The sequence below is a fragment of the Neolamprologus multifasciatus genome, chromosome 23, assembly GCF_963576455.1.
Source record: "Neolamprologus multifasciatus chromosome 23, fNeoMul1.2, whole genome shotgun sequence".
In the NCBI taxonomy this organism is placed as follows: domain Eukaryota; kingdom Metazoa; phylum Chordata; class Actinopteri; order Cichliformes; family Cichlidae; genus Neolamprologus; species Neolamprologus multifasciatus.
In genome coordinates, this window is record NC_140460.1 from 40905791 (window position 1) to 40932413 (window position 26623).

The 26623-nt window shown below is 43.2% G+C and overlaps 4 protein-coding genes and 1 long non-coding RNA gene across 6 annotated transcripts in view; 1 reads left to right on the forward strand and 4 right to left on the reverse strand.

Moving 5' to 3' along the window:
• Nucleotides 1–3043, reverse strand: part of LOC146492365 (protein NLRC3-like) — a 25681-nt gene extending 22638 nt beyond the window's left edge. Inside the window, exon 1 of the mRNA XM_085151063.1 lies at nucleotides 2974–3043. The gene's annotated coding sequence lies outside the window, so the exon portion shown is untranslated. The remainder of the gene's footprint in view (nucleotides 1–2973) is intronic.
• LOC146492353 (protein NLRC3-like) overlaps nucleotides 1–26623 on the reverse strand; it is a 306715-nt gene that overhangs the window by 254456 nt on the left and 25636 nt on the right. Inside the window, exon 7 of the mRNA XM_085150974.1 lies at nucleotides 24192–24368. Coding sequence (XP_085007100.1) covers nucleotides 24192–24368 — 177 coding nt within the window. The remainder of the gene's footprint in view (nucleotides 1–24191; nucleotides 24369–26623) is intronic.
• LOC146492366 (uncharacterized) lies at nucleotides 2435–5613 on the forward strand. Of its 2 annotated transcripts, none has more exons than XR_014872332.1 (2): nucleotides 2435–3083; nucleotides 4306–5613. It is a non-coding gene; the product is annotated as an uncharacterized LOC146492366 (long non-coding RNA). The 2 variants fall into 2 exon arrangements; XR_014872331.1 differs by lacking the exon at nucleotides 2435–3083 and adding an exon at nucleotides 3288–3394.
• Nucleotides 9610–12488, reverse strand: LOC146492367 (dynein axonemal heavy chain 5-like). The gene is made up of 6 exons (XM_085151094.1): nucleotides 12327–12488; nucleotides 12097–12201; nucleotides 11208–11394; nucleotides 10827–10992; nucleotides 10000–10105; nucleotides 9610–9752 (listed from the first exon to the last, which is right to left on the reverse strand). The coding sequence occupies exons 1-6, from the start codon at nucleotides 12486–12488 to the stop codon at nucleotides 9624–9626; spliced, it is 855 nt and encodes a 284-aa protein (XP_085007220.1). The 3' UTR covers nucleotides 9610–9623.
• LOC146492368 (uncharacterized) lies at nucleotides 15151–20958 on the reverse strand. Its single transcript, XM_085151105.1, has 3 exons — nucleotides 17803–20958; nucleotides 17450–17675; nucleotides 15151–17083 (listed from the first exon to the last, which is right to left on the reverse strand). The coding sequence occupies exons 2-3, from the start codon at nucleotides 17673–17675 to the stop codon at nucleotides 16959–16961; spliced, it is 351 nt and encodes a 116-aa protein (XP_085007231.1). The 5' UTR covers nucleotides 17803–20958; the 3' UTR covers nucleotides 15151–16958.

The window sequence follows — 26623 nt, forward strand, 5'->3', positions numbered from 1 at the left end:
GGGTGATTCTTAGAAATCCCCTGTCAGAGAAAGTACTCAGGGCCTTCAAGTTACACACTATGAAAGGCAGCAACAAGTTTAATGTTCAGAAACCTAAAGTATGTATCAGCAGCTGAATGGAGCTAAAAATAAATGTTTGTTTCAGTTCTATGAAGCTTTGAGTATTTTGGATCAGTAGCACTGCTGTGTTTGTTGCATCATATTGCTGTAATTGTTTATATGCTTTATATATTCTGAGCTAAGTTGATCTATAGTGTTACATCATATTCTATAAGGATGTTATGTGTTTGTAGACTTTCTGCCCAGTTTGACCCATTTAGCAGAAGTCAGCCTGTTTAAGGCTCTGATATCTATTCTGTATGACTTAAAGCAGTTATGACATTTTCGGATTTTCTCACCCAATAAAGGAATATTTAATATATCAGTCTACTCTTCATGTTATCAGACACAGTTATCACAGCTCGTACATTTGCTTTTTACATATATATGTAAGCATTGAGCCAAATTTAGTAATGCCAACATATTAAACGAACAATATTTGTCTCATATATAATACATCTATATATACACTGTCAAAGATACTCGTCTTTGAGTGAAGATTTAAGGTGACAGGAAATATAAATAACTGCAACTTGAATCTTTGACACAGAGTTCAAACTGCTGTAAAATATCATAATAATCTGACAATAAATATAATATTGGCCATATTATATTTGCATTACCACAGTGAGATGACTTTAGTCTCATGAACAACATTAGCTAATTGTTATTTACTAGCTAATCTTAAAATAACTGTTCAGTACAGAAATGAAGCCCAACGATCATGTTTTACAGTCCTGTGGTCTCAGCCTCAGATACTTATCAAATCACACAAAGCTCATGTAGAAACAAACAAAAGAAAATATGTTCTCCTTCATTTCTGTCAAACAAAGCTGTGTGAAACGTTTCCAGCTGTTAGTATCATGGTTGCTAGGCAACCTGGGCAGTGCGCCGGAGGCTAGACCGCCCATTTCACAAGCCTCGCACTTCCAGCCTTAGCGGATCGTTGAAGCTGCAGAACCTGAATTGTACGGAGCCCCTCTGATGATATGGTCCAAAAATAAATCAACTGTGGCCACAAAATAGTATTTTGTGCCCTCGAAATACTATTTTTGACGGCACGAAATAGGTATAACGTGCGCACGAAATGCTAATTTGTGGGCACAAAATAGGTATAACGTGGCAACGAATTACGCATTTGTGGCAACGAAACAGATAACGTGCGCACATCATATTGATACAATTCCTGGACAGCTGCGTAGAGACATAAGCATGAGAGTAGGCTAAACCTATACACCGTGGACAGAGACGGTATGATTGAGTTTTATTTTAGGCTGGGAATGAGCTACAAATGCATTTTGAAAAGCCTGCAATGCAAGGAACCATTATTACGGAGAGACATTTAAACAGGATACTGCGAGCCCAGTTTCTTTACAGGACCTGGACGCCGGGACAGATTTTATTGTCAACCAACTGCAAGGGCCTGGGAAGGATCACGGTTATTGGTCAAGTGTTTCGTGCCCACAAATTAGCATTTCATGCGCACGAAGTTGTCACGGTTCTGGGTCGTATGACCCAGTGTTTGAGTTTTACGTATTTTTTGTATTCATTTTTAATCTAGTTAAATTCTAGGTTGCTGTTCAGACCTTATTACTTAGTTATTTCTGTCATCTCCGCCTGTACTCAGTCTCCCTGGTTCCTGCGTCTACGTTTCATGTCTATGCAGTTAAGTTCATGTCATGTTTTATCTCCATGTCTATGTCTCCGTGTTTCCTGTTTTATTTTGTAAGAGTCTGGTGTTCTTTGTTCATTGTAGTTGGTGTTACTCTCCCCTGTATTGTCATTGTGTTTCATTCGAGTCAGCTGTGTTCTCATGTGTCTCCACTTCCCCTGATCACCTCATGTGTGTATTTAAGTCCTCAGTCTTCCTTTGTTCGTCGTCGCGTCGTCTGTGTACCTCCCCTTTAGTCAAGTTAAGTGGTTTTCAGGATTCTGTGCAGTTCATATTTGCCATTTGGTTTATGTTGTTTTTCATGCAGCCGCACGATGAGGTTCCGTGCAGGTCATGTTCATGTCTGTTTCGTCACGCCATTTGGTTCAGTTTCCATGCATCTGCACAGCATTCTGTTCACAGCGGTCATAGTTATTCCTTTCAGTCAGGTTAGTGTTTTTCCAGTTTAAGTTTTTGGTTAGTTGCAGTCTCTGTCCCTGTTATGTTTTGTCTACTCCCTTCTGCATCAGCCCAAATAAAGGCTCACTTTCAGTTTAAGTTCACGCCCGTCTCCTTGCCTGTGTTCGCGCCTGGGTCCACCACACACACTCTCCACATGGTCTGCCCCCGCTGGCCGTGACAGAAGTAGTATTTCGTGGGCACAAATAAGTATTTCGTGTATTTCGTGGGCACGTTATACCCATTTCATGCCCACCAAGTAGTATTTTGTGGCCACAATTAATTAATTTTTTTGGACCATGTCATCAGAGGGGCTCCATAGAATTGGGATACAGCCTCTGAGATAGAAAGTGTGTGACCGTGAACTCGACTCTCTTTATGACACATACACACACACACAGACACACACACAGACACTTGTTTTCAGATTTTAGTGAGGACACCAAAAAGCCTCAAAAATATCCTCAAACTCGTGGGGACGGACATTTTGTGGGACTCTATTAGTCCCCACAAGTATAGTAGCATACCAACTCTTTGTCCTCACGAAGATGTCTAAACAGGTACACACACACACACACACACACACACAAACAGGTTTGTCAGGTTCCTCGGCTCGTTCTCTGCGTTCAGTCCATTGAAGGTGATTATTGAGCCAATCACAGCTACAGAGCTCACTGTGACTCTTCTTCTCTCTACAGTCACACAAACAAACACACTCAGAGACTCTGACAGCAAAACTACAACAATGTGGTGTTAACACTCACCCTGCCTCAGCTCCACCGTCCTCCTGCTGCTCTGAAGGAGGCTCAGCTGTTTCTCTTCCTGCTCCCACCTGCTCGGGTGGCTCCTCCCCTCTGCAGTTACAGGAAATCAGGTGTGTGTGTCTCTTGTTGAGACTGGTTCTTCCTGCTCTCTATCATCACATTGGGTGTTTCCAAATTCAGGGAGAGGATGCTTCGAATGACACATTTGTAGGAAATTATATCACATGGACGCGACGAAGGCTGTTCAAATTTGAAGTCTTCCAAATGCGTCCTTCATTTCCCTGAATTTGAAGGATGGGTCAGGTGTGTCCTTTGTGGCCCAACATATCCCAGGATTCATTGCGGGCCATACAGGAGATATTTTTCTGATAATGATAGTGATCGAAGCGGGAGTTAATGCAGGAGACGAACACTTTCAAATGTAAGTACATAAAAATCTGGTGGTACAAAAGTTTTTATAGCGGGTGTGTTGTTAGGCTCTGGGCATCTGCATAGACATGTTCTTTTTTTGAGAATGTGAGGACAAACTTGAAAGAGAGACACTGTGAGAGTGGACACATCCACACTGGTGCTGCATCTGTGCTCACCACGATGGCCTCCTTCAGAGAGATGGAGGACTCACTCTGTCTTCTGGCTGATGTAAGTGTTCAGCTTTGAACAGCTGTCGTTCCAGCTGCTTTTAACTTTGTAGTTTCACATTTGTACAGACTTTATATTTTTTATAGACGTGTCATATACGAGCCCTTAAATCATTTTCATTATCACAGATACAGTCTACACTCTGCATCATGAGCTGGTCAAAGGGATTAATATCACAAAAGCTGTAATTCATTTCATGTTTCATGTAAACTGCTCTGAGGTCACGGTGACACCAGCAGATGTAGTTACAGCCTCTCTGTCCCCACCATCCCGAGGCTGACGGCGCTCTGTAAGCTCTTCATATAAGTTTTGCTTCTTTGTTTTTTGGCTGTCAATCTTTAACGGCTTTGAATCTCAGTGACCTCCACCTCAAGGAGAATTTTACTCAGCTTCCTCCTAATATTTCACAATAAAAGCTGTGCTCAGTGTTTTTGTGAACATGTTGCTTGTGGTGTGAGGCCGAGCGTCCCAGCAGGAAGCGCCTTCATGGCTGTTGTTTGGCTCCTGTGGGACTTTCTGAAAGAGTGAGAGTGAATTCCTGGAGTGCTGCAGTGTTTCTGACAGCAGACTGAGCTCAGACGTGTCTGCCACCGAACCCTCAGTGAAAACACAGCAAATAAGACGTGAACTGAAGCAACGTGGCCTTCTGCTTTGTGCTCTGTACAATAATCATATTCATGCTATTTATTTCAGACAGTAACAGACCAGCTCAGCTTCCCCGTTCTCCCCAAAGAGGCTGAAACATGGACTCCACTGACGTCCTCGCTGTGACCCAGGCCCCAAAAAACAAGTTCCCCTCAGCTGTGGACTTTCTTGGAGCTCCAGAGATCCACCCAGCAAGGTTTTATATTAATTTAATTTTTCATCTAATTGAATCTATTTGTGTATGATTGTCAGTCCAAAGAGGGAGAGAGGAAAGAGGGAACGTGAGGAGAAAGTACAAGGTCAGGAAGAAGCAGGTAAGAAAACAGACAGGGAACAGTGACAGGCACAACAGAAACTGTTAAACTGACAAAGAGAAAAAACCTGATTTTACTCACAATCTGGAAGTTGTGTCCTCCCTATATTAAAGCTGCTGAACAGAATCTGCAAAACAAACTGGGTTGAAACATTTTGACCCTCTTTAACAACATTCCAACATAACATTATCATTGATCGGGGAGATTAAAATTAATGATATATTTTTATGTGGTTCAGCCACAACTCTACTAAAACCTCAGCCAGCAATAGGTCGGCCAACTTTTGGACCGTCCAGTTGTCTGTATGACTGCCGCAGTACGTACATCACATTTGCTCACTATCAGAAAGAGCCAAACAGCCCTGGTGGAGTGAGGAGCTGTAAAGAGAAGCAGATGCTCTGTTTATATTCTAAACATGTTTTAAGCTTGTTTCAAAGATTCTGTACTGCAGCTTTAAATGTTTTCCAAAAGCACACAAACACTTATCAGTGTTTCTCAAACTTTTTACAGTGTGGACCACCTGATAAAAATGTCAAGCTCTCCCAAGGACCACTATGAAAGCATGAAACTCATAAATCTAACAACACAAAATTAGTATCTGCAGTAAAGATGTTTTCATGCATTGTATACATTCTACCACAGGCAAAGTTGCCTCCATTTTTATATTCTTTTTTTAATATTTTGTAATAATTTATTTGTAATAATTTATTCTGTTTCAGGAGTGTTTTTTATGTATCTGTATTATATTATACAAACACATTAAAAGTGAATCTCTGTCCAAAAAATGCACTCAGTTTACTTCTTACTCACTATGAGCATCATTCATTATTCTCCTCCAGTAATTAAGGTTAGGATATGTATTTTTTTATTCCAATCCATTCTTCTTTTGCAGCATTTAAATAACCTTTATCAGATTTGATGGTTTTGTTACAGACTTTTCAAAAAAGTGTTTTGCTTTTCTTTCACAAATGTGGGATTAAATTGTTAAAATGTACAAAACAGTGATGTCATGTTTTGTGACGAGGACCCAGGCACAGAGAGACTTGATGAATTTAAGAATCTTATGATTTAATAAAGAAATTTGCAGACTTGCACAGAGATGGTAAAATTATGATGACTGATAAAGGAGACGAAGACGACAGACGATGAGGACAGGGAGGATGCAGGGACCGACAGAGACGGGGAAGAAGTCTCATTGTGACGAGTAAAGTGTATCTTGGCTGGCTGGGCAGCTCTCTGGGTGCTCAGCCCCCCCAAAGCTCTGATCCTAGAATCGCTCCTGCAAAAATTGAACATTTTCTGTCAATTCTGTGAATCTCGGGCAGCTCGACTTGCGTGAAGTGTTTCCAGCTGGGCGTCGTGTAGCTGGAGTCGAGTGTTTTAATTGAAACGATACATTTTTAGACATAAGTTGTAACGGCGCCGTTTTCTTTGTGAGTATTTATTCCACGGCGTGCTGCGGGGAAAAGCCTGTTCTAACGTTTGAGTCTAAGCTTTATTTTTTGCTTCTCATCTGTAAACACTCTGCATCTTTCACGTGATTCAGTTTATTTTGAAAAGTCTCAACAGGATCTTGAGGTTTATTGTGAAAGGTTTATGTGGAAAATAAACAAGCGGACACGCAAAGGTTTTAGCGTCGTTGTTGCTAACGACAACGCATAAAAACAGGCGCTTGTCCGTCCGTAGTGTGGTTATATTAAATATAAGAGAAAGAGAACTTTAAGAAATGAATATAGCCGCTACAGTGACATCAAAACATGAACAAATATTGTAAACAGTTTATTCTGCGACACCACGAAACAAACGATAGCGTAAAATGAAACGATAGATGTTTTTATATCGTCATCCGATACATATCGTTATATCGAACAGCCCTAATCAATACATTTTTCAAAAAATGCTTCTCTGTGCAGAATCGGTTTAAAAACATAAACAGCTGTTGATGCTGCTTGTCCGTGATTTGGACATCATATTTTCTTCTTTGGCTTGGAAGGAAGTTGGTTTGGAAACATATTTGGCGATGCTTCATCTTCTGCTTTGCAACTGTGTGGGATTTAAAAACCTGTCCATGATGCTGGCAGTGTCCAAGCATGTTGTTGTTTTTAAGTTCATATCCCCCCTGCAACGGCTCTGAAAACATGTGTTCTAACAGCAGCAGTACTGAGCTCAGTCTCAGAGAGATGCAGATGCAGTTTGCATGTAACTACACGCAGCCTTCCTCTTTCTCTCGCACCTCTCTCCCTCCTTCTTGTGGAGCAGCTCTCTCTCTCTCTCTCTCTCTGGTACACAACTGCACGCACACACGCGCACACACACAACAGAAGAAAGGAGAACTGGAAAGCCGAAGACTTGTTCGGACCGGACTGACTAGATTCCCAAGCGGTGACGTGGTGGATATTCATCATCATTTGCCCTCCTGTCCACCTTTGATAGTTTACACTCATTCTCTTGTGCCCTTATTTGCCTTTACACCACATAAAGGGGGGGGGGGGGATTAATTTGATGCTACAAGTGCCTAAAGCAGGTGCCCGAGAGGATCACATATGGAGAATGATGTATGGCCACATCTGCACATCTCGTTTAGTAGCAGCCTTGGATGAATAGACTGTTGTGTTGCTTTAAGAGGCCCCATAGGCAGATTAGCTCTTCTAGTCCAAGACAAAGCTCAGATTATAGAGGCAGTGCCATTTCACCTCCTCTGAACACCCACAGTCCCGCACAACTCCTACAGATTAAGCTGTGATGAAGCTCCACGGTGATGATGATGATGCTCCTGTGCGCACACTCTCCAAAAGGTTTATCGACCCAAAGTGACCCACAGGAACATTTTATTACTAACAGTCATGGAGGTCATGCTGAGCAGGGAGGGGATGATACGGATCAATAGCACTGTAGTGTAACATGGGTAAAAAAAAGCCATGAGGGGAGATCAGGTAGAGAACATGAAGGTCCAGTCACACTAAATGGATTCATTTTTACCAACAAGTGCTTTAAAGAGAGCTCCTGCTTGGCACAAACACCTGTGTGCCTTCAGAGACTCAACTTCCATCAAATATTTGTTTTTTAATGAAGGCACAAGTGCATAGGCAGCAGTCTGTGTTCAGAAAAACCCAAAACATTTGATTCAAATTTAGAACAAAAACACCACAGTGAGAGGGAAACAGAGAAACTGGCTTCTTTTTTCCACTATAACTGTGTTTACAGGCCGTTCCAGTCTTTATCTGTCTCACACACTCGACCAAATAACAAACACAAAATAAAAAAAGAACATCTCACATAAATAAATACAGAAATAATCCAAAAGTAGCTATATTAGTAGTGAAACAAACAAGAAAAGCATTTAAAAACCAAACGTGTAAAATCAGTCAGTGCGTGATTACATTGCTCCGCCCATCAAAAAGTGACCTGTGTGAATATCAGCATCTCATTTATAGGACTGATGAATGTTGGTTGGAACATTTGTAGTCCAATCATACTTCACAGACATCTTTAATCCTTCACTGAGTCAGGCTGTTGTTCTCACAAGCCTCAAACTCTCCACCATCATTCCTGTGCTGAAGTAGTCGTGTCCCTCCTGCATGAAGGACGACTGTCCGGTCCCACTCACCTCCATCATTATGAAGAGCTTTGAACAGTTCGTCATGCATCAAATCAAAACTTCCCTCCAACCTGGATCCATGTCAGTCACATACCGCTCAAACCGCTCGACCGATGATGCCATTTCAACTGCCCTCTTATTCAGCCCTCACACATCTGGACACTCATACGTTAGAATGATGTTCACAGACTTCAGCGTTCAACACCATCTTTCCCCAGCAACTCGTTCACAAACTGGATCTGCTGGGCATCAGCACCTCGCTGTGTAACTGGCTGCTGGATGTCCTGAGAGGAAGACAGCAGACAGGTCGGCAGCAACACCTCCAGCACAAGAACACTGAACACAGGCTCCCCAAGGATGTGTGTCGAGCCCCTTCTCTTCACTCTGCCTCTCATTTCTTATCATTTTCAGTGTTTTAAAAGGTGAAGTGTTCAAAAGAACAACAGCACCTGATCTCTGCTGAGCTGTTAAAGAGCTCTTCTTTTAGGATGTGATGATAAGACAGCACACAAACTTACAATTACATGATAATAACACATTTGTAATACACAACATTTGGCTTGTAATTGGTGACATCTGTAACACCACATTTGTGATTGAGACCTTTTGAGGTCAACATGGTGACTGAGGACAACGGGTCCTGCAGAGTCAGTAGTTTCTATTCAGCTGTTTTGTTTTTCATGTCTTCTCCTCCATCATCAGTTATCAGGAGAGCAGACAGTCAAAGTGCAAGAATTCAAAGAAACACAGAGATTCTCCTTACAGAGCAGACACAGCACAGATGTTTCCTTCATCGTCCTTCTCACTCATTTCAGCTTCTTTTCATTTCTGTCACTGACACCAAGTAAAGCCGCCCTCTTCCTCTGAGCACCAGCTTTTCTATTATTACAAAGAAGAAGAAACCATTAAAACACCAAAGCACAAACACACTGTGGAGCCTTTTTTGTTTTCTTAACACACTTTGACAGAAACTGAAAGCACAAAGCTGCTCCACAAACACAGGATTAAGAAAAGAAGAAGATTTCTGTCAGGAAGCATATCTGGAATAATATTCAGGCCCAATCTGACACACAGACCATAATAATAAAAGTGGAGAATGATCAGAATCATTTCAGAACTTTCAAATAAATCAAGATTCAGTTTTGGCAGCAGAGCACAGGGATGCACATGAGACTGAAAATCAAGTCTTCTGTATCTTTGTAAGTCCTGTGACTGTCTGGCAGTCGGTGACCTTCACCTCTGATGAAAAAGTGAAATGAGATCTTTTCTCAGCTGATTTTAAAAAAGAAATGTGAGTAATGATCCAATCAATCATTGTTATTGTTGGCCAATACTGTGAAGACCAAACTAGGATTCACGTAAACACTGAGATTCAAAGTATAATTAAATGATTATTGTCATACAGGCTAAATGACAGATAGTATTTTTCTATTTTGTATCGTATGTTATTCTGTTTATCTGATTCTATTGTTTCCCCTTGAAATCTCCTCCAGTTTGCGCTGATCCAGGACGTCACAGGTCTTGGATTCAGTTGTGGAGACGATGGTCTGGTAGCGAACACAGATCTTCTCCACGCCCTCCACCTGAAACACACCTGAGCTCAGTTTGAATCCGTCTCATTTCTGGAAAATAGACTTTTGACACGATTAATAAATAATAAAAGGAGGAAATACATTTATACAAAATCATTACAAATGTCCATTCATCACTGTAGCTTTGCATCGACTTTAATTCGACCATTTTTATATTATAAATGTCTTATTCTAATTATTATTGTGCATTGATGAATATCTGATGGAGTCACTTGTTTCTAATCTGACAATCATCCACCTTCATGCTCTGCAGAGCAGCCAGGCTCTCCAGCGTGGACGCCATGTCGGCCATCTTCTCCAGACGGCGGCAGAAAGAGTCAAACTTCCCGAAGATGTAGTTCTCACTGAAAACACGCACACACGTGTGTAAAGGTTAGCGTGACGCTGCTGACACGCTCTGACTCAGAGTCAGTTACTGATCAGCTGAAGTCAAACTGTCTGTTCTCAGGGTTTTCTCTCAGTTTGTCTCTGACGCTGTGGAAGCTTCACTGATACACACACACACACACACACACACACACACACACACACACACACACACACACACACACACACACACACACACACACACACACACAGTGTTGATGTTGTACTTGCACATAAACCTCTACATTGGACTCTGATGTGTCGCGCCATACCTGCCACCTACTGGTCAGCCAGTGTAAGTGCACAAAACATTTCTTCAAACCAAGATGGAAAAATACATGTTTAAAAAAATGAAGTTCAAAAATCTTTTTTCATCCCTAAAGATGAATAAAAATACTAAAGAATAAATCCTGATTGATGTCGTCATAATTCCTGCATGAAAGGGTTAAAAACTATTCTACAAACAAACAAACATGAATATTTTGGAACATTTCAACTTTAAAGAGCAGAAAGAGAAAGAACAGAAAGTTATATTGTGTAAAAGTGGTTTTGTCCTGAAGTCTCAGAGTGGAGACTAAACTGTTGCAGGTCTGAGGAGCTTCTGTCCACAGACGTCAGATCATGTTTGATAAACTGAGTTTAAAGTGAAACCTGTAAATGCTGACGCTACAGGAGATCCAGCTGAGAGGACGCGTCTACCTGTTGAAGGTCACCGTGCGGCTCTTCCAGAGCTCCAGCTCGGCCGACGGCCCGACGTCGTCGGCCTCTTTCCTCATCTGCTCGCTCTCCGTCAGCACCTGCTTGATTTGATTGGTCCACAGGGTCGACACCTCCTCCAGACGCTCCACCAGCTCACTGTTATTGGCTGAGAGCGAAACACACGAGTTCCTCTAAACACACGTGAACACGGACTCATTATTTCAAAGAAGCCATCGTCTCAGGTCAGATGCTTCCTTCAGCTTCCACAGATAAACTGCTTTGATTTAGCTGAGAGTTGATTTTTAAAGCTTTAAATTATGTTTCCTGTATTTCCAACAGTCTTATTGTTTGTGTGAGATGTGAACAGCTTGAGCTTCATACCTGCTGCTCTGTAGTCTGCAGGGCTGCTCAGCTGGCTGATGGCGTCAGGAAGCTCCACGTGCTGCAGCTGCAACTTTCTCTCCATGTTCAGTCGGGCTGAGCTCAGATTACTGACAAACTGATCCACCGAGGACAGGAAGGACCGGACGTGTGGACACGAGGCGCCGTCCTGCACAGAGCCCCACGACTGGGCACAGGGTCAAAGGTCAGCAATAACAACAAAGGTTAATGTGTTTCCTGTTTCACTTTTACCTTATTCACAGCCAAAAGCATCAGGAGGAGCACTGCACACAAATCAGACTTTTCATGGATCATTATGTAACAGCTGCTCTACAGTCAAAGCCCACAAAGAGAAACCAGCAGGTACAGATAAGCCCAAGGTGTGGCCTCCAGTAACACTGTGAGGAACCTTGGAGTCATGTTTGACCAGGACATGTCCTTCAACGCACATATTAAACACATATGTAAGACTGCTTTCTTCCATTTGTGCAACATCTCTAAAGTTAGAAATATCCTGTCTCAGAGTGACGCTGAAAAACTAGTTCCTGCATTTATTACTTCCAGGCTGGACGACTGTAATTCATTATTATCAGGAAGTCCTAAAAACTCCCTGAAAAGCCTTCAGTTGATCCAAAATGCTGCAGCAAGAGTCCTGACAGGGACTAGAAACAGCAGATTTCTCCTACACTGGCTTCTCTTCACAGGATTGACCCCTCATGGCTGCCCCTCCCTGCCCCTTTCTTTGCTTTCAGTCTCTTCCTGTTTAAAGAGAGTTCTTCCTTCCCACCATCAACAAAGTCTTCATATATGGCGTCATGTGATCACTGGAAGCTTAAAACATCTCCCTTTTTGTGCTCAGTGAAAGCCTGAATGGATGGAGGTGTTTTACCTGCTGCGACCTGAGAGCAGGTAACATGATGTGAGTCAGCAGAGTTTCCAGACTGTTCAGGACGCCGCCGCCGCCACTGCAGTCCAACATGCCAAAGTTCACTTCCTGGAAACATCAGGTTGCACGAGAAGATCAGAATGATTGGCTGCATCCATGTCACAGTCAACCAATGAGGTCTGTGCAGTTTGTTACATTTGCAGGTGAGGAGGTGACCCAGACCAGTTACTGACCTGCTGCACGTTAGCGGTGGTTATGGCCTTCTCAGTGGTTCTCAGGAAGAACAGACATTTCCCCAGTAAAGGCTGGAAATACAGAACGTGATGGAGTTCAGATTCCTTTAACGTGACGCAGACAGAGCACTTCCTCTGCACTCTGTCACCAAAGTTCACCATGCAAAGGAGAACCTTTCATGGGCTTTAAAGACGGGGTGGTTGGAGAGCTCTGCAGGCTGCTCGTTACCAGTGATGGGAGTAACGGCGCTACTTTTTTCAGTAAAGAGTAATCTAATTACTATTCTTATTGTTACAACGCCGTTACAGTTACTAACAAGAAAATGTGGGGCGGTCCGTTACTATGTTTCAACAAACAGACGGTTGAAGCTGTGTTCAGCTTCCAGCAGCTTATATCAGCTGCAGGAAGTAGCTGTAAGTAATCTGGGCGCTGCAGCTTTAAGCAGCTGTGCTCCCGCAGACAGACCATCACTTTTTGGCACAACAGCTGGAGCTCAGGGGGCAAAACAATCGCATGAGTGCTGCTGTTTGACTGAGGAAGAATAAAGGAGTCGTGGTAAGACAATCACATGACCACTTACAGACAAAGCAACAAGGTGATATATACCAGTTTATAAACTGTGTTGATAGGCCAGTAAAACCAGAGTCATGATAAACAATATATACGCGTGTTTGTTCCTCAATAGTTTCATGTTTACTGTCTAAGGACAGCAGCGAGCACTCTCTGCTTATGAGCTGCTGTCAGACCTGCAGGTATCAGGCTGTGATCTTCTCCTTTATACTGGACACTAATTATTATTTTGCAGTGGCTCAAATAATTTGTGTGGCGTCTTATTGAAGAACAGCTGATTGTTCTGGAAATAGTTTAATGGTTATTAAAAAAAAGGGTAAAAGGTAAATGGCTGCAAATAACTTTGTTGTTTGCAAAACTTGTGTGTATAATTTTCAAATTTATATTTACATTTAAAGTTATGAAAATGATTCGTTAAACATGTTCGTGGTTGTTACAGTAAAAAATATAACTTTTTATGTTTTCTGTCTGATTTTAGGTCAATTGTGTTAATACAGTTTGTCAAAATGAAAACATAACTGCAGATTCAGACACGTGAGGTTGTGCTGAAAAGAATGAGACCAAACAAGGCAAAGTAAATAATTTTTAAAGGTAAATGTAGAGGAAACATCAAAAGTTGTCACGGCTGGGGCAGCAGTCGTGTGGTGGAATGAATGAGGACCCGAGATGCAGACGGCGGTGGAGATGCGAGTGGAGATTTATTTACAGTGAAAATAACAAAGGTGAGGGAAGAAGCGAACATCAAGCTAAACTGGGAAAAACTAACAGACAAAGCAGAAAACATGAGGGCAGCAGGGAAACACAGAGATGACACGAAGAAGGCAGAGAGACGTGGAGACACACCGATGGACACGGAGACACACAGAGTCATGCAGACGACGCCACAAGCAACACAGGCAGACACACACTATAAATACACACGAGGTAATGAGGGGATGACACACAGGAGGGGAGCACAGCTGAACCACAAGACGAGACACAAACCTTCAAAGTAAAACAGGAAACACACAGACTGTTTTACAACACAAGGACACGAACAGAGCACAGAGGACAGACACAGGCAGGGCTGAGAAAACACGGAAGCACTAAACATAAGAACCAAACCCTAAGAACTAAAACAAAATCAGAATAAACACCAAACACAAGATGAAACCAAAAGGAAACACAAAACGCTGCGACCCAGGACCCTGACAAAAGGAGTTCACAATGGCCAATTATACCCTGGAGCCCAGAGGGTATTTTTAAAGTAACACAATAGTTACTTTTCCTAGTAATTAATTACATCTAGAACCTTGTCACTCAGTTACTAAGTTACTTTTTTGAAGAAGTAATTAGTAACTATAATTAGTTACTATTTGAAAGTAACTTGCCCAACACTGGATATGAGCGAGTTTCCCAGCTGATGCAAACTGGAAAGCTTCTCCTGTTTGAAGTGGATCTATTCAGCTTTTATTTCCTGATCATTTTAAGCATCAACAAAGTTTCTAAAAACAAGCAACAGTTTGTCATCATTCATAAACTCTGACGTCACAGGAGTGTTTTTATTCCTGTCCCATGTTTGAAAGTTTCTGCATATCAGAGCTGCCAACACGGCACCGACTCAGGCTGGAACTGACTTTAAATCCTTCATCATTCATGATCCTGTTAAAACCACATCCAGGGGAAATGTTATTAGCATGTAGCCTTTAGCTCATGCTCTGATTGCTGCTCCTCCATGTTTGTAGTCCTTTTTTCTGTGAATAAGTGTTTGTGGAGCTTTGAGCTCCTCAGACTTCGGCCTCTCGACCTCCTGATGTTCAGCCTGCAGCTGTCAGTCATCCAGTGTTTGCTCAAAGACTTTAATCACCTCGTTAACCAAACAAAGCAGCACAGTTTGATCCATGGAAACACAAACACGCTCAGGCTCATCATCTCTGAACAGGACAATGATGAATCGTAGGCTCGGGATTGTTTGGAGCTTAAAGAGAAATCAGATACATCAGAACACAAAAACCCCGAGAGGTGGATCAATGTGACGTCACACACCTGAGCTCTGAGTCCTCGAGTCCCGATGTTCCTCCTTCACGGCTCTTGCCTGTTTGGCTACTTCTCTCCTCGCCTCATTGGACAGCAGCATCGTCCTTTTACCAGACACCTGGAGAAACATCAGCTCAGTCTACAGATGCAGAGACCAGTGAGAGCTTGGCCCAAACATCTGCAGGTTTCTGAGGACCACGTTTGACCCTGACTGGAGGCATCGATTCTGAACTGCCTAAACTGAGCTACTGTCCCCCCTCCACTGAGACGTTCTCCTGTGATGTGTCATGGGGGGAAGTGTTCCTCACGGTTGGACTCGTGAGAAGTTCAGTCAGTTTATTCAAACTTTAAAAAGACGCATTTTCAGTCTCTGGATTTCAGCAGAAACAAATGTGAACACAGCACTTTTTGATTGAGTATAAAAGGATGAAAGAGTCAGTGATTAGTAACATTGTTGCTGCCTGATGCTGTTGTAGAGCTGTCTTTGGATCCTCACGTTCCTGGAAGCCTTCCCTGGATTGCTCATATATCATTAACTTGTTTGTGTTCAGTAGAATCAGGTGTTGTGGATGCAGGTCGTAGCTGTGTGAGGCCTGTACAGTCAGCGCTGTGTGAGCGCTGTGTAACGTTAGCTTAGACTTATTTCTGTTGTTATCATCCTTCAGGTTAATGTTGTTTTCATTATGCATCACAGGAAGTGTGGGTGGCTGTTAGCCTCACAGCTCATGGAGAGTTGCTGCTGCTCTGCCTCCTTTTTGATGTTTCTGCTCTTTGTGGCTTTGTGTTACTTTGTGTCGTGTCTGAAACAAAGTGAGTCCATGTTACTAACTGTAGTCGGCTCTCTGTCTCATGCACAGCTGACTGTTGTCTGAATGAAAGTATTTTTATACTTTGTGTAATCTGTTGGGTCTTTGAGCCCTTTTTAAACAGCATATGAGCCATATGTATGTGTGTATATGAAAGGTTGTTTGTAAGACATAAAATTGTTGCTTATTCTAGAGCTGCTGCTGTGCCTGATTGGTCGACTCGCTCTAAACTGAAGGTTGACTTGATTATTTTGGTTTTTTACATTTTGTCAATAAACCAACTTCTTTATGATTTGAACGGCGTCTCTGACGTGTCACAGGCCTGTCAGCTTTCTTGGTGATTGGTATAGTTTTGAGCTTCATGCTCTGGCTGTTGTTGGGTTTTCCTCTTTCATATTAAAGCTTTTGTCCTACATTTGGCTCTAAAGTCTAATTCTAATCCCAGCACTGTGTCTGGGTGTGTGATGGTTGTTTTCCCTGCTCTTTCTCATGAAACAGTCACAACATTCTCAGTCCAACTTTCACTCTTTGCTGCGTTTGCTGCAGCTGCAGTGAACATGGTGCCGTTTGCCTTTAAGAAAGTTGTGCACAAAGGCTTTTTCTCTAGCAGACAGCTGTGTGGCTAAAAGTCAGATCACCTCCTCCCATCATTTTTTACCACCTCAGTCACACTGGACTGAAACAAGAGTGAAACTAGGAAGAATCAGAGTTTGTCCAGTGACTGCACTGATTTTCTTCATATTCACAAACTGATTCTAAGTAGTTGCATCAGCCAGCTAATCACCCGGACACTGAGCGTCCAACACGCTCCCTGAAGGGAAACGATTACATCCTCCAAACAATCACAATCTGTCTCTGAATGACTGGAATTATTCTCTGATTTGTGAATAACTGGAATTTATCAATGCAGACACGTTGCCAACATGATGAAGTCAGTCTGAGTCGCATCTCTTTGGCTAACTTAACTCAAGTGGTTGCCGACTATTCTGGTTATATTCCCATATAACAGCAGGGTTGCTGAGCACCTCTGTCACTCTGCACTTATGTTCCCAGTTCTCTTTTGTGGAGGAATTTTCCAGGAATTCCTGGGACCAGCTTTCCATGAGAGACCCGATCAGGAGCAACTGTCCTGGACACTCCCAGCATCACAGGGACTCACAAACCCGTCTACCACAGTGAGAAGACTGATCGTCACAGGCCCACATGTAGCTTTAGATCACACGTGTGCACTTCCTGTGGTCACTGCTGTAACTCTAGACTCACCGAGGGGCCAGTGGTTGGTGAGGCAGCAGCAGCTGAAGTCATGTGACTAATGGCTCTCAGGTTCTGTCCTCCTATTGGCCGGTGTCCTTCACCTGTCACACCTGGTCAAGAAAGAGTGAGAATGTTCAGAGCTTTAATGGAAAAGAATATTATTACATATAAAAGGCCTCTAACAAGTATTGTAGTGTTCATCAGGATGAAGTCCATCATGAACACTTCAGAGTGGTTCAGACAGTCGGTGGTTTCATCCACAGAGCCTCCAGTCTGCATATCAAAGTATCCTGAGGAATGACAGTGAACCCCGAGTTCCCCTCATTACATTCATGTGTGTGACTGTGAGGAAAAGGTGATTGTATGAACGTGTGTGAGCGAGTGAATGAGGCTTGTATCAGAGTGGAGATAATGTCAGCGGCACAAACTGGACGCTGCCAGGTGTCACATGTGAATCTGTGCATCAGTGTCTGCACCTTTGTGGAGGTGAAGCTCAGGAGGTTTGGATTTGTTCAAAGCTCTGTCTGCTCCATCTTTCTTTCCCTCAGGCCTCTCCAGATCAGGAAGGAGGTCCTGTTCTCCTTCTCCCTCCTGGATTTCTGGATCCAGGGAAGGATCAAAGTCTCTCAGCCCAGCATCAGAGCTTCTGGCTGGGGGAGGACTGGAAGTTTCAGCTGGAGGCTGAGAGCCTGGATCTGCCATCTGAGTCACAATTCAAATATTCTCAGTAATCTCAAAAACCAACAGAAAGGTTCCATTTTCATGACCAGTGGCTCATCCAGCAGTTTGATTCATGTCAGCAGCATTTAGTTTGTAACTGCTGACTCACCTCTGGCTGTATCCTGCTCTCAGGGTCACAGTGGACACTGTACCTTTGACCGAAGCTGCAAAGACAGTCAGCAGGGGTCTGGATGCATTCAGCACCACGTCCTTGTTGGGCAGACACCTTCAGTGACAGGACAGTTTATTATGCTGCTAACGTTAATAAGTCTGTTCACCTGTAGAGCTCATTTAAACACATCAGCTGTAGAACATCATGTGTCATGGCGTGTCCAAATTCACAGGCTGCATCCTCCTGAGGACCCGGCCTTCAAGGTCTACGTGGGCCGGGTCCTCCAAAGGTCGGGTAGGCGGGAAGTGAGCGGCTGTGACGGTCTGGCCTTCAGATCCGCGTCACCGCTGTCTCGGTGGAGTTTAATAAACTCAGCCGTCTGCTCCTTGCTATCTAAAATATAACAGGACACTGGAGTAAACTCTCGACCGTCTCACACTTCTGTTTAATCAGTTTTCTGTTTGACGTTTATTCAGCTGTGTGAAAACTGTAACTTCAGCCAAACCAAACAAACAACAATGAAAAAAGCCAAACGATAACATTTTTACGTTATCTAAGTGACTTATATATCATGTTTAAACCTGAATAGCCAAAGGCCGTGGGGGTCCAAAAACGATGTGCCGGGAGTCCGCTGTTCTCGCCGTCTCTAATGACCCTCGACCTCCCGGTCAGCTATCAAGATGGTGGGTAACAGACGTCTCTAAAAACGTCAGAGCACTTTTGCAAATATGTGATATCTTGACAAACCGAGCAGATATTTGAAGTTTACACTCCTACATTCTCAAATAGGAGCCCCAGCAGAGATGGATGGCTGGCGCGGCTCTCCGGAGCCCCCAGTCAGAGCAGATGCAGGGCCAGCAGGTGTGGAGACCCCTGGCTGAGGCAGCTGAAGCTGTGGGTGGCAGTCAGCCAGCTCAGGATGCCTTTTGGGCTGCAGCAGCATAAAATCCTCAGCAGGCTGGGTAAGCTTGCGTGAGCTCTCTGTGGAGGCTGTTGCAGCTGAGATGGCTCACCCGAGCGGTGCAAACTTAGTTACCTTCAAGGCTCCAGAGTCAGCTGAGGTCAGCAGCTCAGCCTCTGGGGAGGCCCTGGGGAGGTTACAATCCCTGGAACAGCCAGGTCTCTACAACCAGAAACAGTCTTTGCATGTGCAGCTTCAGAACCAGACTTGAAGTTCCAGTTAGTGTCCGATGTCCCAGAAACACTCAGGTGCTCACTGAGCAATCTCTTGAGGCCAACACTCAGAAAATCAAACAGTCTTTGGCTGAGCCTTTGTGGGAACATTTATCGTCTGTGCTGGAAAGGTGGAAACATCTGGGAGATGCAGCCTTAACACACTGGGTTTCACAAGTGCTTGGAGGCAGCTCACTAAACTCAGGGATGCAGACAAAATCAGCACTTGCAGGAACACAATGTGCCCTCTCACAATGAGCTTGGAAGCATAAACTGAGTTTTCCTCACTGACTGTTTTAGACAGTATTGTGGGAGCAACACAAAAAGCAGCTTCAGCTGGAAACACACAGTTTAGTGTCTTTGCTGCTCGCTTTAAGTCACAATAAACAGAAAACTCATTGTGTCTCATGTCAGAATCAAATCACTCATATACAGGAAAGGAAGAGGCGGAGCTTATTTCCTGCAGGGAGAGGTTAGCAGTCTGTGTCTTTCTCATTTCTGACTCCTAAAGAGCTGAAAAACACAGGCTGTTATTGGCTGGCTGACACTGGGATTAATGTCCTTGAAGCCAGCAGTCTTTAATGTCCAGGTTCAGAACGGGCAGGTGAAAAACAGTCCTTTATGTTCTCTGATGTTCAATAAACTGTCCTGATTACTGAGGGAGCAGAGAAAGTGTCTCCATCACTCACCACAGCTGGATGCTCTGAAATCCTGGAATCCAGCTGTGGAGAGGAGCGCCGGCGGCGTGGACGCAGTTTAGTAATCAGGGAACGGGAGACAGGAGGGAAACACAGCTGGGACCAATTACACACACGAGACAGGAAACAGTAACACAGGACTGTCAAAGTAAAACAGGAAATATAACACAGAGTCCAAAGTAAGGAGACGTGGGACACAGTGAAGACACAGAAACAGAAACCAGAACTATAATCACAAAACAAACTCAGAAACATAAAGAGTGAATCAGCTGATTCAGTGTTTGTGACAAAAACATGGATCCTGGTTAATAAGTTTGATTTGTTTCTGTATTATTTTGTGTATCGTTCTTATGAGCTGTTGTTTTTTCAGTGAAATATTATTTAATTGTTTTAAGCTTTTTGTTGACTTTGAAGTGCTTAAGTTGATATTTTTGAACATTTAATTTGTTCGATTATTGTAGAGTCGATAAAACTGTCAAACGCACAGCTGCTTCCAGCATGGCCGGAGGAGAGGTGGCCGAGCAGATGCACAACACACACAGCTCACAGGTTTGCATTTCTATATATTGCAGATGTTGCAGAAATTGACAGTAAAGAACTCAGAGATCCAGCGCTGTCTCCTGCCCCTTATTTATACACCACAACACAACGACAGGCGTAACTCACACAAACGGGTAACATGAGGCTCAGATGCTTTGGACATGTTCACATATACTGGACACAGAATGATGAAGATGGAGCTGCAGGAAGGAGGAAAAGAGGAAAAACACAGAAAAGATTCACAGATGTGGTGAAAAAGGACACGACAGGTTCTGTTTGTTCGTTTGGTTTTTCTTTATTTGGTAAAGATTCAGAAATAAAGAGAAGATCACATGTTTGAATATTATATTAATGTTCTGTAATTACAACAAGTTGTAAAATCTTTCCAGAGTGAGACAGAGACTGTGCAGAGACTGTAGAAGGACAGAGCAGCAGCAGAGCAGTCCAGATACACTGATGATCCTCTGTCAGATCCAGAGGGACACACAGGGGTGATGCTGGACTCTACATTGTGTCTGACAGTGGAGCTGTTCTCAGAGCAGTTCACTCTGCAGCACTGACAGTCATCTGCACTTCATTCCTCTGTCAGTCACTGCTGGATGAAGCTCTCCTCTCCACCTCCCAGTAACATGGCCCAGTCAGAGCGTCTCTACACACAAGCTGCTGCTGCTTCAACCTCTCTGGATCATCAGGACACAGCTGCTCCTCTCTCAGCACACACACCGTCCTGATTACCATCATCGCCTCCACCTGCAGAGAGAAGGAGGAAGAGCAGAGGAGATAAACGAGTGTTTCCAGAGACTCTTCATCAGCTGTCAGTCAGTGATGCAGCACATCCAGTATAAAGAGCAGCAGGGACTTCAGTGCTGGGACTGTACTAGGACTCATTGTTGCTTCACTTTTTCTAATCTTTGGATTTTTATTGAAGTTGCTGAAAATGTTTTTCCCTCCTAGTTTGAGTTTGGACTTTCATTCATTAGAAGAACCTTGGTGTGTCCACTCTGAGCTCTGTAGGAACCCCAACAACAAGCCCAACAATCCAGATGGACGGTTCCAGCTGTTAACTGGAGGAATTCCATCCAAACATCTGCTCTCACTAAATTCTTCCTCACCTACAGACTGTGTTCTTCACTGCTTTAAACTTGGAAATCAATGCAGTCATTGGTCTGCGTGCTGCTTTGTTCAGAGAGCTGATTGGCTGTTGACAGTGTTTGATCAGAGCATGTCAGCCGTTACTATGGTGACCATAAAGGTGAGAAACAGGAAGTGTTTGTGTCCAATCCTGAAGCCTGTCACCGTTCTCCTCTCACAGCTTCACTGAGAAGCTGCAGCTTTACAGGAAACACTGGATCTTTGTTTCATACTGACTGTGTTTAGTACAATACTGCTGACAGCACCACCCACTCACTCCATCACTCTACTTACAGCAGAGTCTCCAGTCTGTAGTCTGGACTCTTCTTAAAATCAGACAGCTGCTTCACATCTGGATCCTTCAGCTTGTTGAAGTCCAGCTCCAGCTCTCTCAGATGGGAGGGGTTGGACTTCAGTGCTGCTGCCAGATAATCACAGCTGATCTTTGACAAACCACAGTCCCACAACCTGTATAAAGAATGAAAGATGTAAGTTTATTAGACAAAGTGCTTGAAATCATTCAGTGTTTCATCATCTGTTCAGAGCTGAAGAAGGTTCAGAATGTAGAAGTTTAGAAAATGGAAACTCCAAACAGCTGAAGCCAACAGGAAGCAGCTTCAAACAGGAAACTGTGCAGAGTTTCAGACTATATGTCCTGATGCAGCCAGTTGGATTTTGGAGATTTGAATCTCTGTTCTGTGACTAAGTCCTTGAATCATTTCTTCCAGTTGGTCCAACAAGACAGACTAAGTATTGGACATGTGTTGTGGCTCCATTAGGGGAGCTTCTAAATGTGATGTGATGGCCCCTCTGGGTCTGTCAGGTCACAGCACTGAAGAGAGCTCAAACTGGGCACACAGTTGTTCCAGTCTGGACCAAAGACTCTATACTGGGACTGAGGGACTGCTTTGACTGCACCCACTGGGACTTTTTAAAGGCTCATGTTCTCACTTAGATCATCGATTTCTACTGACATTTCTTTCTGGGAAAAATGGGGATTACTTTGGAAACAGGAAGTATTTTCCCCAATAAGCAGCCTTGGATTAGTAAATCACTCCAACATGTTCTCAGGCAGAAGAAGCTGTCTTGTTATGAGGGAGAGAAGAAAAAGATTGAGGCACAGAAACGTGTTGAAAGAGAGATAAAGCAGCTAAAATCAGGTGTAAAAGTAAAGCAGAGGATGAGCTGAATAAAGGACACTCAAGGCTGGCTTGGAAAGGAATGAAGTCCATGGTGGGGATGCAGAACAAGGAGCAAAGATGAATGTGATGCTGAATCAGCAGAAGACTTGGACTCATTTGATTCCAGCTTTGATATCATTGATTTCAATGAAGAGCTTTGTGATTGTAGCAAAGGGCTGGTAGCTCTGAGAGTCCCACTGATGAGGTGTTTGTGTGGAAATCTCTTAGTGGGACCAAAGAGAGAAAAAGCCCTGGTCCTGATGCTGTGGGAGGGAAATGATTGAAGTGTGCTGTGAGGAACTGACTGGGAGATTTTCACACATTTTCCAGTCCTCCTTGGAACAACAGGAAGTTCCCAGCATATGGAAACAAAGGTTAAGTGTGCTATGGCACTCAGTGATGATGGTGCTGTGGCCCCACCACCTCCACCTCTTTGTAAAGGAACTAACTGTAATCTGAAGCTTCAAATGGAACTAAGACTTCCTCCACTAGGTGGCAGTGTCTGATGAGAAAGTGTTAGTGGAGCTGGCCTGGAGTCAGAAACAGGAAGATGCAGGATTTGGGCTGAAATGGGGAAAAGTGGTTAGCACTAGTGCCTTAAAGCAAGAAGGTTGTAGGTTGAAGCTAGTTGGTCAGCTGGGCCTTTCTGTGGAGGTTGGATGTTCTCCCACAGTCCAATGAAATGCTGCTTAGGTTCATTGGTGCGTCTAAATTGGCTGTAGGTGTGGATGTGAAAGAGTGCTTCTCTGTCTCTCTCTGTTGGCCCTGTGATGGACTGCTCACCTGTGCAGGTGGACCACGCCTCTTGCCCTATGACAGCTAGGGCACAGGCTGCAGCCCTGTGAGCCTAAGCCGAATAAACAGTTAGCAAAAATGATCCATAGATGGCCTGAAATTCCCCAGTTAGCAGTTTGGTAGATAGCTATGACATGCTAATCCCATCCAGCAGCTGTATTCTACCTGTAAGCTGATCCCTGCTGAGCCAAAGCACTTTTTTCATATACAAATTACAACCTTTAATAGAAACCTATTGGTCAGCATCTTATTAGCCTGCTGTTAGCTTCATTCCACAGAAAACTGAGAGAAACTAACAGAGTTGATAAAGAATAAAGAGAAATGTGCTGATTTAAAGCCTTTGAAGTGCTTCAGATGATCTCTGTCCACTTCTGTCCACTCATTCATTCATGTAAGCTTTCTAATGCAGCTTTGATCTTCACAGTCTGCTTTATGAAACTCATTCTAACCCTGAATGTCAGAGTGTTCCTCCTTCTCTTTCCCATCATTCATGCTGGCAGTGGAGGAGATTTGGATGTTGGACTGAGCTTTGGATGATGTGTGTATGTTTGTTTTGGACTGCTGTCTGTAAAGCAAACACACGTTTGGCTTTGGATTTCAGTGTCAGACAGACTTTAAGGTGGAACGAAGAGTTTGAGAGTTTCACAGTGAATTTTCCAGTGGAGGATTTTTCTTCTTCTTTGAAGGTTTGAAATGTGAACATTGTTCTGCTGCAGTCAATGGACTAAACCAGAGAAGAAGAAAACAGACTTTACCATGAAGATCCTCAGTGTGGATCAGTATAATATCAGCCTGATGTCTGCAGTTTAGTGTCAGCACAACTTTCACATCATATTCATCTTAGCACAACTAAAACATGCTGACTGACCTCAGAGTTTCAAGTTTACATCCTGGACTCTCCAGGAAACCACACAGATGCTTCACTCCTGGATCCTGCAGGTTGTTGTTGATACTCAGGTCCAGCTGTCTCAGATTGGAGGGGTTGGACTTCAGTGCTGCTGCCAGATAATCACAGCTGATCTCTGACAAACCACAGCGCCACAATCTGTATAAAGAATGAAAGATGTAAGTTTATTAGACAAAGTGCTTGAAATCATTCAGTGTTTCATCATCTGTTCAGAGCTGAAGAAGGTTCAGAATGTAGAAATTTAGAAAATGGAAACTCCAAACAGCTGAAGCCAACATGAAGCAGCTTCAAACAAACGCAACAAGAGAAAAAACTCAAAATTTAATGTTTCACATTAAAGTCGTACATTTCTCATAAAAACAATTCAATTCAATTCAATTCAATTTTATTTATATAGCGCCAAATCACAACAAATGTCGCCTCAAGGCGCTTCATAGATACAGAGAAAAGCCCAACAATCATATGACCCCCTATGAGCAAGCACTTTGGCGACAGTGGGAAGGAAAAACTCCCTTTTAACAGGAAGAAACCTCCGGCAGAACCAGGCTCAGGGAGGGGCGGCCATCTGCTGCGACCGGTTGGGGTGAGAGAAGGAAGACAGGATAAAGACATGCTGTGGAAGAGAGACAGAGATTAATAACAGATACGATTCAATACAGAGAGGTCTGTTAATACATAGTGAGTGAGAAAGGTGACTGGAAAGGAAAAACTCAATGCATCATGGGAATCCCCCGGCAGCCTACATCTATTGCAGCATAACTAAGGGAGGATTCAGGGTCACCTGGTCCAGCCCTAACTATATGCTTTAGCAAAAAGGAAAGTTTTAAGCCTAATCTTAAAAGTAGAGATAGTGTCTGTCTCCCGAATCCAAACTGGAAGCTGGTTCCACAGAAGAGGGGCCTGAAAACTAAAGGCTCTCCCTCCCATTCTACTTTTAAATACTCTAGGAACAACAAGTAGGCCTGCAGAGCGAGAGCGAAGTGCTCTAATAGGGTGATATGGTACTACAAGGTCATTAAGATAAGATGGGGCCTGATTATTTAAGACCTTGTATGTGAGGAGCAGGATTTTGAATTCAATTCTGGATTTAACAGGAAGCCAATGAAGGGAAGCCAAAACAGGAGAAATATGCTCTCTCTTTCTAGTCCCTGTCAGTACTCTTGCTGCAGCATTTTGGATTAACTGAAGGCTTTTCAGTGAGTTTTTTGGACATCCTGATAATAATGAATTGCAGTAGTCCAGCCTGGAAGTAATAAATGCATGAACTAGTTTTTCAGCGTCACTCTGAGACAGGATATTTCTAATTTTAGAGATGTTGCGCAAATGGAAGAACGCAGTCTTACATATTTGTTTAATATGTGCGTTGAAGGACATATCCTGGTCAAAAATGACTCCAAGGTTCCTCACAGTGTTACTGGAGGCCAAGGTAATGCCATCCAGAGTAAGAATCTGGTTAGATACCAAATTTCTAAGCTTTTCAGCGCCGAGTACAATGACCTCAGTTTTATCTGAGTTGAGAAGCAGAAAGTTAGTGGCCATCCAAGTCTTTATGTCTTTAAGACATTCCTGCAGTTTAACTAATTGGTGTGTGTTATCTGGCTTCATGGACAGATAGAGCTGGGTGTCATCTGCATAGCAGTGAAAATGTATGCTATGTCTTCTAATGATGCTGCCTAGGGGAAGCATGCATAATGTAAACAGAATTGGTCCTAGCACTGAACCCTGTGGAACTCCATAATTAACCTCAGTGTGTGAAGAGGACTCTCCATTTACATGCACAAATTGGAGTCTATTAGATAGATATGATACAAACCACTGCAGTGCAATACCTGTAATACCTACAGCATGTTCTAATCGCTCTAATAGAATATTATGGTCAACAGTATCGAATGCTGCACTAAGGTCAAGAAGGACAAGCACAGAGATGAGTCCACTGTCAGAGGCCATAAGAAGATCATTTGTAACCTTCACTAAAGCTGTTTCTGTGCTGTGATGAGCTCTGAAACCTGACTGAAACTCTTCAAATAAACCATTCCTCTGCAGATGATCTGTTAGCTGTTTGACAACTACTCTTTCAAGGATTTTTGATATGAAAGGAAGGTTGGAGATTGGCCTATAATTAGCTAAGACTGCTGGGTCTAGAGATGGCTTTTTGAGTAAAGGTTTAACTGCAGCCACCTTGAAGGCCTGTGGTACATAGCCGATTATTAGAGATAGGTTGATCATATATAAGATCGAAGAATTAATCAATGGCAGAACTTCTTTGAGCAGTTTTGTAGGAATGGGGTCTAAAAGACACGTTGATGGTTTGGAGGAAGTAATTATTGACGTTAACTCAGAAAGATCGATTGGAAAAAAAGAGTCTAACTTAACATCAATGGAACTACAAGTAG